This window comes from Hoplias malabaricus, chromosome 14 (assembly GCF_029633855.1).
Source record: "Hoplias malabaricus isolate fHopMal1 chromosome 14, fHopMal1.hap1, whole genome shotgun sequence".
Lineage (NCBI taxonomy): Eukaryota > Metazoa > Chordata > Actinopteri > Characiformes > Erythrinidae > Hoplias > Hoplias malabaricus.
This window is the reverse complement of record NC_089813.1, coordinates 37,137,559-37,153,778: the sequence shown is the minus strand read 5'-3', so window position 1 is coordinate 37,153,778 and position 16,220 is coordinate 37,137,559. Positions and strand designations below refer to the sequence as shown.

The window sequence follows — 16,220 nt, the reverse complement described above, 5'->3', positions numbered from 1 at the left end:
ACAAACAGTACAGAATCACCAATGTGCACACACACATACACACACACCATACACACACACACTTCGTCTCTACTTTTCCACTGTTGTTCTTTCAAATATTTGCTTGTCAGGGACGGTAATCTCTGTAAATTCTTTACCAACACCATTTACACCACAAATGAGAAATCTCCCAAACCAGAGCATGAGGAAAACAAAAAGTCTGGTTCCACTAAAAATGTGTGGAGGTATGACTCTCTAGAGATAGAGAGATAGAGAGATTAGTAGAGGAAGAGGGAGGCTAAGAGTGTGTGTGTATGTGTGTGTGTGTGTGTGTGGGGGGGGGGGTCTTAGAAAAGAAGAGCGAGGGGGCTTTGAGAATGTACCACAGCAGGGTGAAGAACTCAAGCCAGAATTAACATTATCTGATCACAGTGTGAATCGTGACCTTTTGCTGAAATGTATTTCATGTCCCAGACTGGGAAAAATCTGAAGCCTCTTTATACAGACCAAACACTGGAGATATATCCAAAAATAGTTACGCACACACACACACACACACGTTGTTTAATGCCCATAAATAAGCACTACCAAGTGGTCATCAAGCCAAATATCAAAAGTCAGCTGGAAGGGTCTACATCCTCAGAGCAGTAAACTGAGTTAGATTGATATACTATGTTTTTACACCTAGAGATAGTTTAATTTACATGAACTCAATAAATGCAAATAAACCTGAAAAACATGTAGGTCAAACAGCTGCTAAATCTATATCCATTTAACATCAAACATATAGTTTTTCACCTTTTTTATATACAATATTTTAAAATTATTTTTAATTAAGACATTGGATAAATGACTTATGAAATCTTTAAGCCTCTTGGGGCCATTTAATACTGTTATGTAGTGTTTTATTTCTTTATTTTCAACAGTACTCCTCTGCGTGGCTCAGTACTAGAAGTGAACTTGGGCTGAGGGGACACTACAGCTCACTGGAGCACGGATTGGGACGCGCCCTCGGGCTCTACTCTTTGTTTGGACGGATATCTGATTAAATGTAGGGGAATAAAGCTGGGACACGGCCTCAGAACACAAAGTGGAAATAGTTCATTTTTCTTGTCCACTATAATACAGAAAAATAACACAACGGCCTTCCTGGGGGGCGCGGTCCGTTTAACACGTGGATGAGGGGCACAACCAATTAGCTTCATGGACGTTCTCTCTCTCTCTCACACACACACACACACACACACACACACAAGGTTTATCAGACGTCCTCTTTTACCCGGACATGTCTTCTTTTTTAGACTTAAAAAGTGTCCGGGATTTTGTTTTTCTACAGCTCACATAGAACTTCGAGAAGTTTCCTTCACAAACTAGTCCCGCCCTCCCCTACTCCGATTGGTTCGCTTGAGTGAGAAGGGGGCGTGGTGAAGTAGCCTAAAATCTTCTGATTGGACGGTCTGACTGTAGAGCTACCGTTATTGGTCGATAACTTTCTCTGTAAACATTTTAATTGGTCAGTCTGCACGCCAGTAATCGTCCACCCCCCCCAACAATTTCACCATCTCAGATCTGGTCACCCTAACACACACAAACAAATAAACACAAACATTTTTGTAAGTGGTTCTTCTGCGCCTCGTTAAAGCGACTCAAAGACGAATTTGAACATGGTTCTCCCTCCGCTGCTCTCAGCTTTAATCAAACTGGCGAGAAAATGTAAGAGAAGGAAAATAAGTCAGACAGAAAGACAGATAAAAGCGTGAGAAAGAGGAAAAAAATAGAGGAAGGGAGAATAGTCAGCGCGTGAACTAAATAAAGGTTAGGGAGAAACAGACAGAAGGCGGGTAAACAGACGACAGAATGTACGACAGGTGAGAAAGTGAGAAAATACCATAGAGATAGAGAGCAAAACGGGAAAGATTACAAACACAGGTAAAGATAGAAGGTAAGCAGCATAAAACAAGACTACAAAAAAAAAAAAAATAAAAATAACAGGTAAGTTGAGGACAGAGAGAGAGAGAGAGAGAAAGAAGTCACAGAATAAAGGAATGTATTTGTCTGTTATATCTCCCCTTTAAAAAATGGACCATGATACTGTGGAAAATCTTCCAGAAGGTTTTCCTGAGGGTCTTTAGTGAAAGATGGGCTGTGTACTGTTCTCTACAGGTCAGCTCTCTCCTCCTGGAGGTGGTTTCTGTGTGGTTTGTTTTGTCTGTGTAGTTCTGTCTGGTTTTGCAGATGTGTTTATGTGTGTGTGTCCAGTGCGTGTTCAGAGAAGCACTCAACGTCAATGGGATTCCAGTGTGAACTACCTCAGTGCCCCCCCTCCGAATTCCCACAGCAAGACCCCCTCAGCCTGGAGCAACACCACCCCTACACACTCTCAGTGCAGATGTGAGTCAGCTGTCTTGTGTATCTGTGTGTGCTTTGCATGCACTTTGTGTGTGTGTGTATGTACACATCTAAATGTAAATGTGAGCAAACAGTCTACTATGTATGTGCCATGAGCTTTTAATTGTGGGCTTATTCGTATCAATATGTGACTGTGTGAATGACAGAGACCACCCTCCATTAAGTTAATTTAAAAGCAACAAATTAATGAAGTCATACATTTTCAAGATATTTTTCTAAGGAAAAGACAAGAAAATTCAGACATGTAAAGTGTAAAAAACCGACAGCAATAAATTCAGTATAAGTTACAGGGGAAATTAGAATCACAACAACAGCGCAAGATGTGACCCCCAAGACCTTCCGCATCAGATTAAATAGAAAAATAATAAATTAGAGAGAAATAAAATCAAACTCCGGCGGCACGGTGGCACAGCAGGTAGGGTAGCAGTCACACAGCTCCAGGGGCCTGGAGGTTGTGGGTTTGATTCCTGCTCCGGGTGACTGTCTGTGAGGAGTGTGGTGTGTTCTCCCTGTGTCTGTGTGGGTTTCCTCCGGGTGACTGTCTGTGAGGAGTGGGGTGTGTTCTCCCCTGTGTCCACATGGATTTCCTCTGGGTGACTGTCTGTGAGGAGTGTGGTTTGTTCTCCCTGTGTCTGTGTGGGTTTCCTCCCACAGTCCAAAAACACACGTTGGTAGGTGGATTGGCGACTCAAAAGTGTCCGTAGGTGTGAGTGTGTGAGTGAATGTGCATTTGTGTGTGTGTTGCACTGTGAAGGACTGGTGCCCCCTCCAGGGTGTATTCCTGCCTTTCGCCCAATGATTCCAGGTAGGCTCTAGACCCACCTACCTTTCATGAATGAATGAAAATCAAACTCCACTCAGATTTGAAAAATGCAACAGATGTAAATCCTTCTACTGTACAAACACAAATAAGTTCTGTGGGTTTGAAAGAATGTGAAGCTAGCTAGAAATAGACAAAAGGCTTCCCAACTCCTTTTTCAATTCAATTTTCTGCTTTATTAAATAAGTACATTCCTTTGTGTATGTTTTCTGTTCACAACACAGCAGTGGCATCAGGCAGCTCTTCTCAGACTTCAGGTTTTCACAGTTATAACTGCGGCACTGCATATCCTGCCACTTACCCCTGCAGCACGCTGCCCCCTTACCCCTCCAGCCCTCTCACCACAACCAAAAGGAGGCACAGGAGGAAAGACCACAAGAGCTCATGTAAGGGATGACACCTTCAAATCATTTCAGCCAAAACTTCTTTGTCCAAAAGTTGAGCTTTAAAGAAGAAAAGACTTTCAATGAAAGTTAATACAAAAAAAAAAACTTACCTGGTCACTTTGGATCATTTCTATTACTTTGTTAATCGTAACATTTTTAAATATATGTATACAAAATAAGATAAAATATTTGGGTTTATTAGAATCTTGACTTATGTACACTACATTAAATAATGCTACTGTTCCGCTGCTGTCTTGTTATTTGCCCCTTGTCCCATCCTCTGTCCCTGCAGTGTCTCTCTCCTCCAGTACGGTGGGTGTTGGGGGTCAGGTGGTTCATATAGAGATCAGCGAGGTGGTGCTAAGGGGTGATCCTCTCACTGGGTTTGGTCTGCAGCTACAGGGCGGAGTTTTTGCCACAGAACCACTGTCTGCACCAGCCTGCATACGCTTCATTGAGCCAGACACACCTGCTGAAAGGTGAGGTTGTTTTGACACAGATGGATATGGTGGAATTTAATTACATAGCCTTTAGATAACAATACAAAGAACTTACCTAGGCTAGATTATAAGCTGTAAGGGCGGCATATACCAATGCATACTGACCCAGAACAAGCTGGAGTGTCACATTTAGTTTAACAAGTGACAGGAATGTGTGCGTGTTTGCATATGACAGGGAGTAAAACTAATCTAGTGTCCTTCACTGCTGTCAGCTGTCATTAGAAGTGGCCTGTGATCAGGCAGAAGAAAACATATGTGTATTTGCATGTGCTCCCACAGAAACGCACATGGCCAAATGCATCAGAGGGCAGTGAGGATGAATAGACCCCTGTAGTTGACTTTGCTCTGACTAGGAGACTAAATGATTCAAAACTGGACAGCTCAAAAGATGTACTACGGTATGGCAGTTACACTGAGGATGTGCTGCTTACATTGGATGCTATGAAATGATTCATTTGTGATGCAAACCGCTTCGGGCACATGCCACGTGTGCAATGTTGTTGTCTGAACATATCTTTTGTGTTGAAGTTAGAAGGGCAAAGGCTCAGTGTTTCTGTAGACGTTGACTCTTTATACACACTGTAAACTCCTATGTAGCAGGATGGTGTAGAGGACTGGATGGTGTAGAGATTCTACTAAGAACTCGAATAGTTGGTAATGAAGGTATCTTTTGTAAATGTACGTGCTGTTATCTGCAGGACCTACTGCTCACCCGTTTGCATGTTTTTTTTTGTAGGTGTGGGGTGCTACAGGCTGGCGACAGAATTCTTTCCATAAATGGAGTTCCCACTGAGGATGGGACACTGGAAGAAGCCAATCAGCTTCTCCGAGATGCTGCTCTGGCCAATAAGGTCACGATAGAGGTCGAGTTTGATGTTGCAGGTAAGTGGATGAGGAAAACACTAAACTATATCCAGTTAAAACATATGTAGTGGATCAGTGACAATGAGTTTGTTTCTGAAATGTTCTTCTTTAGCAGTGTTTATTAATTTTTTCATCTTTTTAGAGATGTTTTAGAAAACCTCCATCAGTAGATTGACTTTTCGTATCATCTCCCTTTTAGAATCCGTAATCCCGAGCAGTGGTACATTTCAAGTTAAGTTGCCAAAAAGGCGTGGGGTGGAGCTGGGCATTACCATCAGTGGTGAGTAATGACTAAGAGGTGGCGCTGTTGCTTCACGATAGAGAGGATCAAAAACTTGGTTTGTTCTAAAATGCCTTAATCAGTTCACAGTTCAGATTCATTAGAAATCAAAGGTTAAACCATGTTAGGTTTTCAAGCTGCTTTAATACATTTTGTTTTCTGGTTCTTTCGGATCTCCGCAGCAAGCAAGAAGCCAGGCAAGCCTCTGATAATCTCTGAGATTAAGAGAGGCAGCATTGCTCACAGGTAAATGTAGCAAACGTAATGAAACATGAATTTCTGATTACATTAACAGCAAGTGCTGTCATGTTGCGAGCTTATTGCAGAGTAGGTAAGCAATGGTAAAGGTGCATTTCAGAAGATATCTGTATATTTATTGATGGTAGAATGAAGTCATCATGTTATTGTGAGCATGTGAATGTGCTCTGTATGGAATTATGTTAAAATAATTTTAAATATTAAGTAAAAAGGAGTATAAAATAATCTAAAGTTGTTGTACATATAGAGTAGGTACACTGGAGCCTGGAGACCGTTTGCTGGCCATAGATAATGTGAAGTTGGAGCACTGTGGGATGGAGGAGGCGATGGCTTTTCTGCACCAGGCTGAGGACATGGTCAGACTGAGGATTCAGAAAGATGAAGACAACTTGGGTGTGTGACGCTCTCATGCCTTGTTCTCTGTCTAGCACTGTTTATGTTTTTCAAACTCTCGGCAAACCAGGAGTTAAATGGTCTTCAATGCAGATGTATTACATATTTGCTGTTGTAAATATACTGAGTGATTGTATGAAGCTGATAAAGGTAAAACAGTGTTAAATCTGGGGGGAAAAAAGAAAACAGCCTATTACAAACGTAAAGGAAAAGAAATGTGACTTACTGATGGCAAGTCGAAGTAGAAGGAAGCAGTCACATTCGGCCAGTACACAAACTATACACAGAAAGGTGTATATGCAAATGTACAGAGCGCCAATCAGAATGCAGCTGGCAGGATCCTGAGTGAGGGCAGCTAAAACACTGAAGGTATCAGCTTCTCCGTCTACTTGTGGGCGGTGCTTCTGTGGCTGAGATTAGCATATTATAGTTTTATGTGAGGTACCTTTTAGGGGCATTGACTGCTTAAAACTGGTGGAATACTCTGCACAATTTCTGACTTGTGTTTGTTTGTGGTTTAGATGAGCTGGAGTCATCTGGCTCGGTGATTTTCACCGTGGAGCTGAAAAGACATGGAGGTCCTTTGGGAATTACTATCTCCGGCACTGAGGAGCCATTTAACCCCATACTCATTTCCAGCCTCACTCGTAATGGTCTCGCACACAGGTAAACACACACACACACACACACACATACAGGATGTGCCACAAGGGAAATTGCCACTGCTGCTGTCTCCTGCTATTTATATATTCATCCCATATGTCTGAATGAACGCTCCCTGTTTCCCCACTGGAGCAGAGTGCCATCTGAAATGGAAACAAACTCTCCATTAGCTCAAACACTCCTAGTGGACAGTATGAGAATTGCCGTCGTGTGTAGAAGTAGCACAGAAATTCAACTGCATCAACGGATAAAAATGTACTATACATGATGATTCTGATAAATAAGAAAACATAATGCTGCCTGTGGAAAAAAGGTTTTGTGCATTTTAGATTTAATTTAATGTACCCGCAATTATAGTCTTCCTTTTAACGTTTTGGTTTATTCTGTAGGCGAATAAGATGCTTATCCTGTGTTATGTCATGTTTTTTGCAAAGAAACACTACCTGTCCAAGCTACTGTGTAATTCTAATTTTCCAAAATCACCTTCAGATTGATTCATCAGTAACTGACGTACCCAAAACCATACTGACAAATGCATACGTTTGTGTGTGTGTGTAGGACTGGGGCTCTTCACATTGGTGACCGAGTGCTAGCCATCAATAATGTCAGTCTAAAAGGAAAGCCCCTCAGTGAAGCCATCCACCTTCTGCAGACCGCTGGCGATACAGTTACTCTCAAGATCAAAAAACGTGCTGACCGTATGTCTAACACACACGTTTATTTTTATGCATAGATCATCCATTGCATAGACTTCCATTAATTTTGTGCAGACATTTTCCACTACTAGCTTTACCACTTTGCCTTAACCCTCTGGGATAAAGTTGTCTGTCTGTCTGTCTGTCTGTCTGATCCTTCACTTTAAACACTGACCTTAACTGTGATTTTTGATGTGGGGACCAGCTTGTGTCCCCAAAATAAATGTGTGTAAAAAGGTTTTGTTTCTGCAGCATGATCTTTCCTGGCTAGCATACACACACACACAACACACACACACATGCTGTGTGTCCCCAGGGCAGATATTTTTGTGTTTTGGGCCTGTGAGGAAATTAGCTTTCTTCTACAAATAACAGACATGGTAATCGTTGAAAAGAACTACAGTACACTGCCATTTTGAATAATGCATGGCCTACATATGTCTCCTATTTCTCTGTCTTTATCTCCCTTTATTGTTTCCTTTTTGTCTCTTTCTTCATTCTTCCTTTCCCTTATTCTCTGTGGTTTTACCTCTTTTTTCCTCTCTATTTCTCCCCTCTTCCACAGTATGTCATTCTCATTTTCCCTCCATATCTTTATTTGTTTTCTTTTTTTGTCCTGTTCATTCATTTTCTTCACTCTCTTGCGATTCTCTTTGTCTCAGCCATTTTAGACTCAGACACTGGCAGTCCTCTGAGGGCAGGGTCTTGTCTGAGTGACACTGAAGATGACCGTTCAGACTCCCTCCGTCGCTGTAAATATTCAGAGCTCCGTCGCATGACCACACCCCCGAGCCTGGACTCTGCTATGGATTCGTGGGACAGTGCTGCCCTCGACGCTTGCTACGGCAACCAGGGTGAGGGCCAGCAAAGATTATTAATATAGAGGTTAATTAAGGGCAAAAAAGGAGGATTTAAAAAGCTAAATTAGGGACCAGCTCTAGCTAATTTTAGACAAGCCTATGAAAGGAGTATTTTTTTTATTTTCTAATTTTTTAAGCCACAGCTAAGTTCTGGGAGAGACACTAAGAATAAACAAATTGATATGAAAACTCTCTTGATAGTTCAGTAAAATACAATTATAAATACATTTATTGTTAGATAAATTAATCCTTAAAAGGCAGTCCATGTTTGGTGTCCAGATGTTAAAGTTAATGCTTAAAATGCTTAAATCAGATTTGCGGATGATCTGTTTTACTTTCTTTTGGATGATACTTTGAAATAACAACAGATATAGCTCTAAATTAAGTAAACAAACAGTACTCACCACTGCCCTCTAAACAGGGTATTGCACCAGTCGTTAGTCACAAGGATTATTTTGTATAATTAAAACCCATGGTGGGGCGGCACGGTGGTTCAGCAGGTAGGTGTCGCAGTCACACAGCTCCAGGGACCTTTAGGTTGTGTGTTCGATTCCCGCTCCGGGTGACTGTCTGAGAGGAGTGTGGTGTGTTCTCCCTGTGTCTGTGTGGGTTTCCTCCAGGTGACTGTCTGTGAGGAGTGTGGTGTGTTCTCTCTGTGTCTGCGTGGGTTTCCTCCGGGTGACTGTCTGTGAGGAGTGTGGTGTGTTCTCCCTGTGTCTGTGTGGGTTTCCTCCAGGTGACTGTCTGTGAGGAGTGTGTTGTGTTCTCTCTGTGTCCGCGTGGGTTTACTCCTGGTGACTGTCTCTGAGGAGTGTGTTGTGTTCTCTCTGTGTCCGCGTGGGTTTACTCCTGGTGACTGTCTGTGAGGAGTGTGGTGTGTTCTCCCTGTGTCTGCGTGGGTTTCCTCCGGGTGCTCCGGATTCCTCCCACAGTCCAAAAACACACGTTGGTAGGTGGATTGGCGACTCAAAAGTGTCCGTGTGTGTGTGTGTTGCCCTGTGAAGGACTGGACTCCAGGGTGTATTTCTGCCTTTCGCCCAATGATTCCATCGGCTCTGGACCCACCGCGAACCTGAACTGAATAAGGGTTACAGATAATGAATGAATGAATAAAACCCATGGTGTGTCCTAATAAATGCCTATTCTCAGTTGCAGTTGTGAAATCAAACAACTATGTAAAACACATGCTTGTAATTATATTAATGTAAAATAATATTCCATCCATCCATTATCTGTAACCGCTTATCCAATTTAGGGTCGCGGGGGGTCCAGAGCCTACCTGCAATCATCGGGCGCAAGGCGGGAATACACCCTGGAGGGGGCGCCAGTCCTTCACAGGGCAACACAGACACACACACATTCACTCACACACTCACACCTACGGACACTTTTGAGTCACCAATCCACCTGCAACATGTGTTTTTGGACTGTGGGAGGAAACCGGAGCACCCGGAGGAAACCCACGCGGACACGGGGAGAACACACCAACTCCTCACAGACAGTCACCTGGAGCTGGAATCTAACCCACAACCCACCAGCCCCTGGAGTTGTGTGACTGCGACACTACCTGCTGCGCCACCGTGCCGCCCTGTAAAATAATATTAAATAATTTAATTATTCTTGTACAAAAATCTTTTTTTGCTTGATTTGCACATCCAGGGCCATACGTACTTAGGACATCAGAGTTAGCGGTCCATCCTGATGACTGGAGACGGACCAATCATAGGAGCCCCCTGTCCTCCAGGAGACAAACCCACCAAACTCCAATGTATGATGGAAGATTAAGAGAGGAAGACTGGAAATATTGTGGGTAAGATTGCTCAGTTTTTATTCAGATCTCTGATTTTAAGGATGTATTAAACAAGATTCAAACGTGAGCACAGACATGTTTATATTAAGCTATTTTCACCACGTTCATGTGAAGGCTGGCTAGAGATTGCTGTGTGCTTTCTTAATTACTAACAAACATTCACAATTCATGGCTTTCTGTTTTCTCTTGGGTTTTTGAACACTTTTATTATTGAAAGTAACTTAAAAGGGCTCAGTGTAATTTCATCACCTTGAGGAAAATGTTGAATTGGAATGTCATTTTCTGTATTTTTTGTGTGTTTTTATAGTGGCATTTATAAACAAATGCTAAACCGAACCTCACTTCTGGTTCTCTACAGAGACTTTCAGTTCAGTCACAGTTTTACTATAGAACCACTCCAAAGAACCAATTTTCAGTTCCGTTTCATACAGTGCCTTTTCTATGTCTTTATAGAAGACATAGGCACAACGTTAACTATGTGCGAAAGTAATCAGCACTCTCAATTCTCTCAGAGCAAGAGTATGAAGTCATTGAATAAAAAAAGACTCAAATGGAGTGTTCCTCTGGTCAGCAGCAGACTGTAGAAGAAGAACACAGTGACATGAAAAGGGTAATGAGTAATGAGCTAGTAATTGTTTTGTCACTTCAGTTATTGTCATTACTATTATAAACACCAGTAGTAGTATTGAGTGTATGTGTATAATAAAAATAATACCATATTCCTGAAAATCTCAAAGGATTAAACTCAAGAGAACGCAGTAAGTTTTGTCTTAACTTGTGGGGAAGCAAGTTCTCTGATGCGTATCTGTGTATTGACTAAGGCTAGGTATCAGTTTTTAATTCAGTACAAATACTGATACTCACCCCTCGGTTATTGACTGATTCCTGAATGAGTGAATGGGACTAATATGAAATGCCATTAAAGGCAATCAAAATCAACATTTTTTTTTTTTGCACAAGCTTGACTCCTGACTCATCAATATGAAGCTTATTTTGTATCAAAGTTAAAGGTGTAACATCTTTAAACAAACGATGCCCAGGGAAGTTTATCTGAAACCCCCTGATTGCACGTAGGCCTGTTTTGATGAGTAGTTTCTGTGCCAGACTGCATTTCAAAGAGCCGTATGTGTGGCACAGAAAAACTATGCCTTTCTATTTTCTATCAGTGCTTCTGTTTCTCTCCTCCTCAGGTTTTCTGTCTCTCATCTGCCTTACTAATCACCTGTGGGTCCCCGGGGGTCATCTTTTTTTCTGTTGCTTCTGTTTTCCACCACTTTCGCCGCGTCTCAAAACAGGCCATAGCCTCTTCAGTCACGTGTGTGTGTGTGCGTGTGCGTGTGCGCGCTTACGTGTGTGCTCTTGCTGCTTTTGTTTACATCATTATTCTAATAAAAAGAACTACACTGACCATATAAAACCTTAGATAAAGAAAGAGAGAGAAAACCTCATCTCCCAAAGTGCACCTGGATTTCCATTACCCAGGATGCTTTGCATTGACACAGATCTGTTAGTCCCACACGTTGCCATGGTGAAACTGAAAACCAGGAGAGCTATTGGTCACAAGCCCTGCAGGACCTGGAGACATGCGGCCAATCAGAAATTCTTCGGGAGCTGGAGGTAAAGAAATCATAAATGTTGTCTGAAGCATTTCACACTGATGATTAGAAGAGTGCATTTTTTTTCATTTATATAATTTCTAGTTAAAATGGCCACGGCTAACAATTTAAATGTCTTATCGGTTTCGTGAGTTATAATTTCATATTGTTTCCTCTAGTTCTAAGGTCATTCTGGTTGTAATTTCTGCTTCTTATGATCTAAGTTATCCCAAAAACATTTAGTAAGCCTAGTGTCAGTGTCAGGGTGTGTTTTACAAAAGACAAAATGTACTTTTATTATGCCACATTTTCTCAGTAACAACTTCTTGACAGCTTCACATCCTTTCAGTCCCACGTTAGTTGATCTGATAGAAATAAATTGTTAATCTCAAAGCTGAGGTTGTCTAGAGCTCTTCTACTGGACAGGCTCTGCTTTGGGCTTAAGTCCAAGGCTAAATTAAGAAATCCTGCTTTGTGGTATACTCCTATGGTCTGGCATGATTATTACATTGATTGAGTCTCCATATGTCTTAGAGTCATTTTTAGGGATGCGCCGATCCGATATTCAGTATTGGTATCGGTCCGATTCTGGCCTAAATTGTTGGATCGGATATCGGAAAGGAGCATGCAGTCCGATCCATTAAATATAAAAAAAAAATAATTTTTTGGGTGGGTGAAATTTGCAACAAGCCGTAAGCCAATGCAGCACTTTCGCATAGGACCAGCAGGCATCACGTGATGGAGCGATTGTTGTGAGAGGCCTGTAAACATGTCAGCAGTGTGGAGTTACTTCGCAGTCAACGAAGAAAACAGCAAGACCGCCGAATGTAATTTGTGTAATGCTACTGTCTCACGAGGTGGTAGCAATGTTGGGAACTTTATGATGATTAAACACTTTATGATGATTAAACACTTACAGAAACGCCACAGAAAGGAGCACACGGAATGTATCAAGGCCTCGAATGCTAAGAAGAAAACTGTTTCACATCAACAAACGCTGCTGGAAAACAGGATTAGTATCGGTATCGGCAGATACCCAAATGAAAAATATCGGTATCTGACCTAAAAAAAGTGGTATCGTGCCATCCCTAGTAATTTTCCAATTTTTCTCATATTTTATGACTGTTTTCTTATCCCATCTCCAATATATGGCTCATGGTCATTTTGGCTGGAAATTAATTTAATAAAAAAAAGCTTCTTATGCACAGTGATGTAGGTCTAATTTCTTTCCTTAAAAATAAATCTAAAATTTAGTCAAAACCCGTTTGTCCCTTACAGGCCACTATAATGTCTGGCAGTACGCTGAGTTTGGGGGAAGATAGTGCAGAGTGTAATGACAGGGATCTCAAAGCTCCAGCACTGCAGCCTAAACAGAACAGTGTATCAGAGCTGAAAGCATCCAGTCCTACCACTCCCCTAGAGCTACATAAGGTACCGCCCACTCTACTGCTGCTTTAAATTGAAAAATGATATGTCATTAATTCCAACAACTATCCCTGACCTGTAACACACTGGTGTAAACTTGTTCATTCTTTGTTGAGCTCAGATCTGTGTGAAGAAGAATGCGGAAAGCAGGGATTTTGGCTTCAGTGTGTCTGATGGTCTACTGGAGAAGGGCGTCTATGTGAACATGATCCGTCCAGATGGCCCTGCAGATCAGGCTGGTTTACAGCCTTATGACAGGATCCTGCAGGTATCCATCCTGCTTCTCGTCATCTGGGGGTTTGTGTGCAAACGTGCTTGCAGAAATAAGAGCCAACAGACATTTAAAGCATGTTTCACATCAAATGTTGAGTTCAGAATCCCATTCAACTTCATCTCTGGGTTTTTCTGTTTGCCACAAAGTTTATCAGGTTGAATAGGAGCTTGTCCAACCTGGCAAGAGTTGGTATCAAACATGCGTTTGGGGGCAGATCATGGATAAATAATCTATACATTCTCATGTGTGTTACTCAGGACGCTTAAAAGTATTAAGTGAAACATTTCTTAAATTAATTCAAGTTTATAGTGTGTACATGCCACCCATCAAATTCACAGACTTGCTGTGTATATAGGGTTTGATCATATGCATGGCTTCATGTATCCTTGGAACATATCTTTGTTAAAAAGGGGAATACTTTTTATTTATTCAAATTTGTTTATTATTATTTATTAAAATTTTTTTTTTTTTTGGTGGGCGGCATGGTGATGCAGCAGGTAGGTGTCGCAGTCACACAGCTCCAGGGACCTGGAGGTTGTGGGTTTGATTCCCGCTCCAGGTGGCTGTCTGTGAGGAGTTGGTGTGTTCTCCCTGTGTCTGCGTGGGTTTCCTCCGGGTGCTCCAGTTTCCTCCCACGGTCCAAAAACACACGTTGGTAGGTGGATTGGTGACTCCAAAGTGTCCGTAGGTATGAGTGAATGTGTGTGTGTGTGTTGCCCTGTGAAGGACTGGCGCCCCCTCCAGGGTGTATTCCCGCCTTTCGCCCAGTGATTCCAGGTAGGCTCTGGACCCACCGCGACCCTGAACTGGATAAGGGTTACAGATAATGAATGAATGAATGAATTATTTTTTTGATTGTGATTGTCTCTTTAAATTTAATCTCTCCTTTCTGTTTGTTTTCTCTCTCTCTCGCACTCAGGTGAATCACGTCAGGACACGAGATTTTGATTGTTGTCTGGCTGTGCCTCTGATGGCTGAGGCAGGAGATCAGCTCCGGCTGGTTATCAGCCGGAAGACCATCTCTCATGCTCCTCCGTCGACCCCTAAAGACTTTCCTCAGCCTTTGGACATGCTGACTACTCTCTCTGTACACAACCTGAAAACAGCTGACCTCTGACCCTCACTCTGCGGGTGGAGAGTGTAGTACAGTCTGTTCTGTCTCTTTCTCACACACACAGACACACACGGTATTTAAAGGGATGTTACACAGTCACTGACACAAGTCGCTGATTATTCCACAAAATAAATATGTTCAATTTTCAGCAAACTTTTAAAATAGGTTATTAATCACCAGTTCACCTATTTTAGCACATGAATATACATATTGGTTTTTAAATCTCAGGTATTCAAACCCAATTTAAGCCCCCCACAGACTCACATGACACAAGCCTAAAATAACGTACCAATGTACTGAGTCACTTTAAGATTTTGACCAATTTATGCACTTTTTTTCTTTGCTTTGTTTTTTTTTTCACTTTTAATTTACGCACGCGCGCACCAACACACACACACACACACACACACACACACACGGACACATTTAATATCTTTAGTTCACGGTGTCTCAGAGGACACTTCACCTTTGGCTGTATATGCAAATTAGGTTCTAAAGCACAAACAGTGAGATGCATGATGATGAAAGTCTTTCTCTTAAAGTCACTGGGGACCAACAGTACACAGTGACCAATCATGAAGAAGTGAGCCTCTCTTCCTTGATTCTTTTACACGTTCTAAATCAGTTCTTATGTAACATGGTTTCGAGTGCATATCCCCATTTAACACTAAAACCCTTCTTCAAAAACAGGCTTTATGTGTGTATTGAAAACTACCGATGCGATTGTGTGCTCTAAGGAACATTGTCCGGCCTCGTTTTTAAATGTGATTCGCAATGAGAAACCGAGGATGTTATCAGCTAACTTTATTGCTGTCTGTGATTTAAAATCCCTGATGATGGTCAGGGTAGTTTTTAATCGTATTGTTTTAGAAGTGGGACGTCAAGTGTATACCCAGTGAATGAATGTTTTTACCCACATCCTGCCTTCGTCCCCCTTGACTTCAGCTGTGTTCAGTGTTTTGCCGAATATAATGATTTTAGTCTTGGGAATTTTAAAAATGGTTTCCTTTTTATTAAGTAAATAAATAAAGAAAGGCCTGTGTGTTTTCTTTTATGGTGGGTTTCAGCACAGATGAGTGTGTGTTAGTCAGAGCTGTGATTAAGGCTGCGGGAGGCTTGAACATCCAGCTTGTTTACAACACATTTTTGCTTCAGCACATCACCACATCACCTTGGCTTGTTGAACGTGACTCATAGCAGATGATTCATGATTTTGACAGCGATCATTCTGGTCTTCAGAAGAATGAGCATACAATTGACCAAATTACCTACTTAAAAACCTTTTATGCCTGTAACACTTAGCAGCTACACTGTACCTGAGATTATTCTAGGCATTAATAAAGCAGCTACAAATTAATACACTTGATAAATGTACATCAATGTATAAATACTTGGAAATATACAAACTTTTCAATTTCACATAAGATTTTAATGCTGCAAAAACGTACATTTCTGCCAATGCTGAGGTTTCCTGCACAATAATCATACTTTTTTTGTTGTTTGTTTGTTAATCTTACTGCAAAAATAAGCCTGGAACTGTCCTAAAAGGTAAAACAATGAAATATAATTTATAATGCATCGTTTAAAAAAAAAAAAAAAAAAAAAAAAAAGGTAATAGGTTGAACTGGTGCTTCTCTGACCTTGCATCAGTTGCTCTGGGTTCAGTCAGATGCTCTTTCTCTGTCATTTTAATCTTATTACATATGGATATTCAATAATGTACAGCCCTGTTGATTGCAGCAAATGCTGTGTTTTCCTGCCTCACTTACGGAGGCCTGCAGATGACAGCTATTTAATGCATGTGAACAACTCAATAAGACTTGGGAAGATTTCTAACTATCTCATTCCCAATTGAGTCACTTCTGCACATTATAATTGTTCCCATCTACTGTTTG

General features: G+C 41.5%; 1 protein-coding gene across 5 annotated transcripts in view; it reads left to right on the top strand.

The window, feature by feature from the left end:
* The window catches only part of grip2a (glutamate receptor interacting protein 2a), a 36,406-nt gene extending 20,968 nt beyond the window's left edge, over positions 1–15,438 (top strand). For 2 of the 5 annotated variants that reach the window (XM_066644426.1, XM_066644422.1), the window contains exons 10-24: positions 2,239–2,370; positions 3,433–3,594; positions 3,887–4,073; positions 4,831–4,976; positions 5,158–5,238; positions 5,421–5,484; positions 5,744–5,889; positions 6,411–6,555; positions 7,111–7,250; positions 7,910–8,101; positions 9,767–9,917; positions 11,420–11,534; positions 12,791–12,943; positions 13,059–13,205; positions 14,131–15,438. In XM_066644426.1, coding sequence (XP_066500523.1) covers positions 2,239–2,370; positions 3,433–3,594; positions 3,887–4,073; positions 4,831–4,976; positions 5,158–5,238; positions 5,421–5,484; positions 5,744–5,889; positions 6,411–6,555; positions 7,111–7,250; positions 7,910–8,101; positions 9,767–9,917; positions 11,420–11,534; positions 12,791–12,943; positions 13,059–13,205; positions 14,131–14,328 — 2,159 coding nt within the window. In that variant the 3' untranslated portion in view covers positions 14,329–15,438. Of the gene's footprint in view, positions 1–2,238; positions 2,371–3,432; positions 3,595–3,886; positions 4,074–4,830; positions 4,977–5,157; positions 5,239–5,420; positions 5,485–5,743; positions 5,890–6,410; positions 6,556–7,110; positions 7,251–7,909; positions 8,102–9,766; positions 9,918–11,107; positions 11,381–11,419; positions 11,535–12,790; positions 12,944–13,058; positions 13,206–14,130 lie in introns of those variants that run through there. The other 3 variants (XM_066644423.1, XM_066644424.1, XM_066644425.1) reach the window with 3 other exon arrangements.
* The last annotated feature ends 782 nt before the right edge of the window (positions 15,439–16,220 follow it).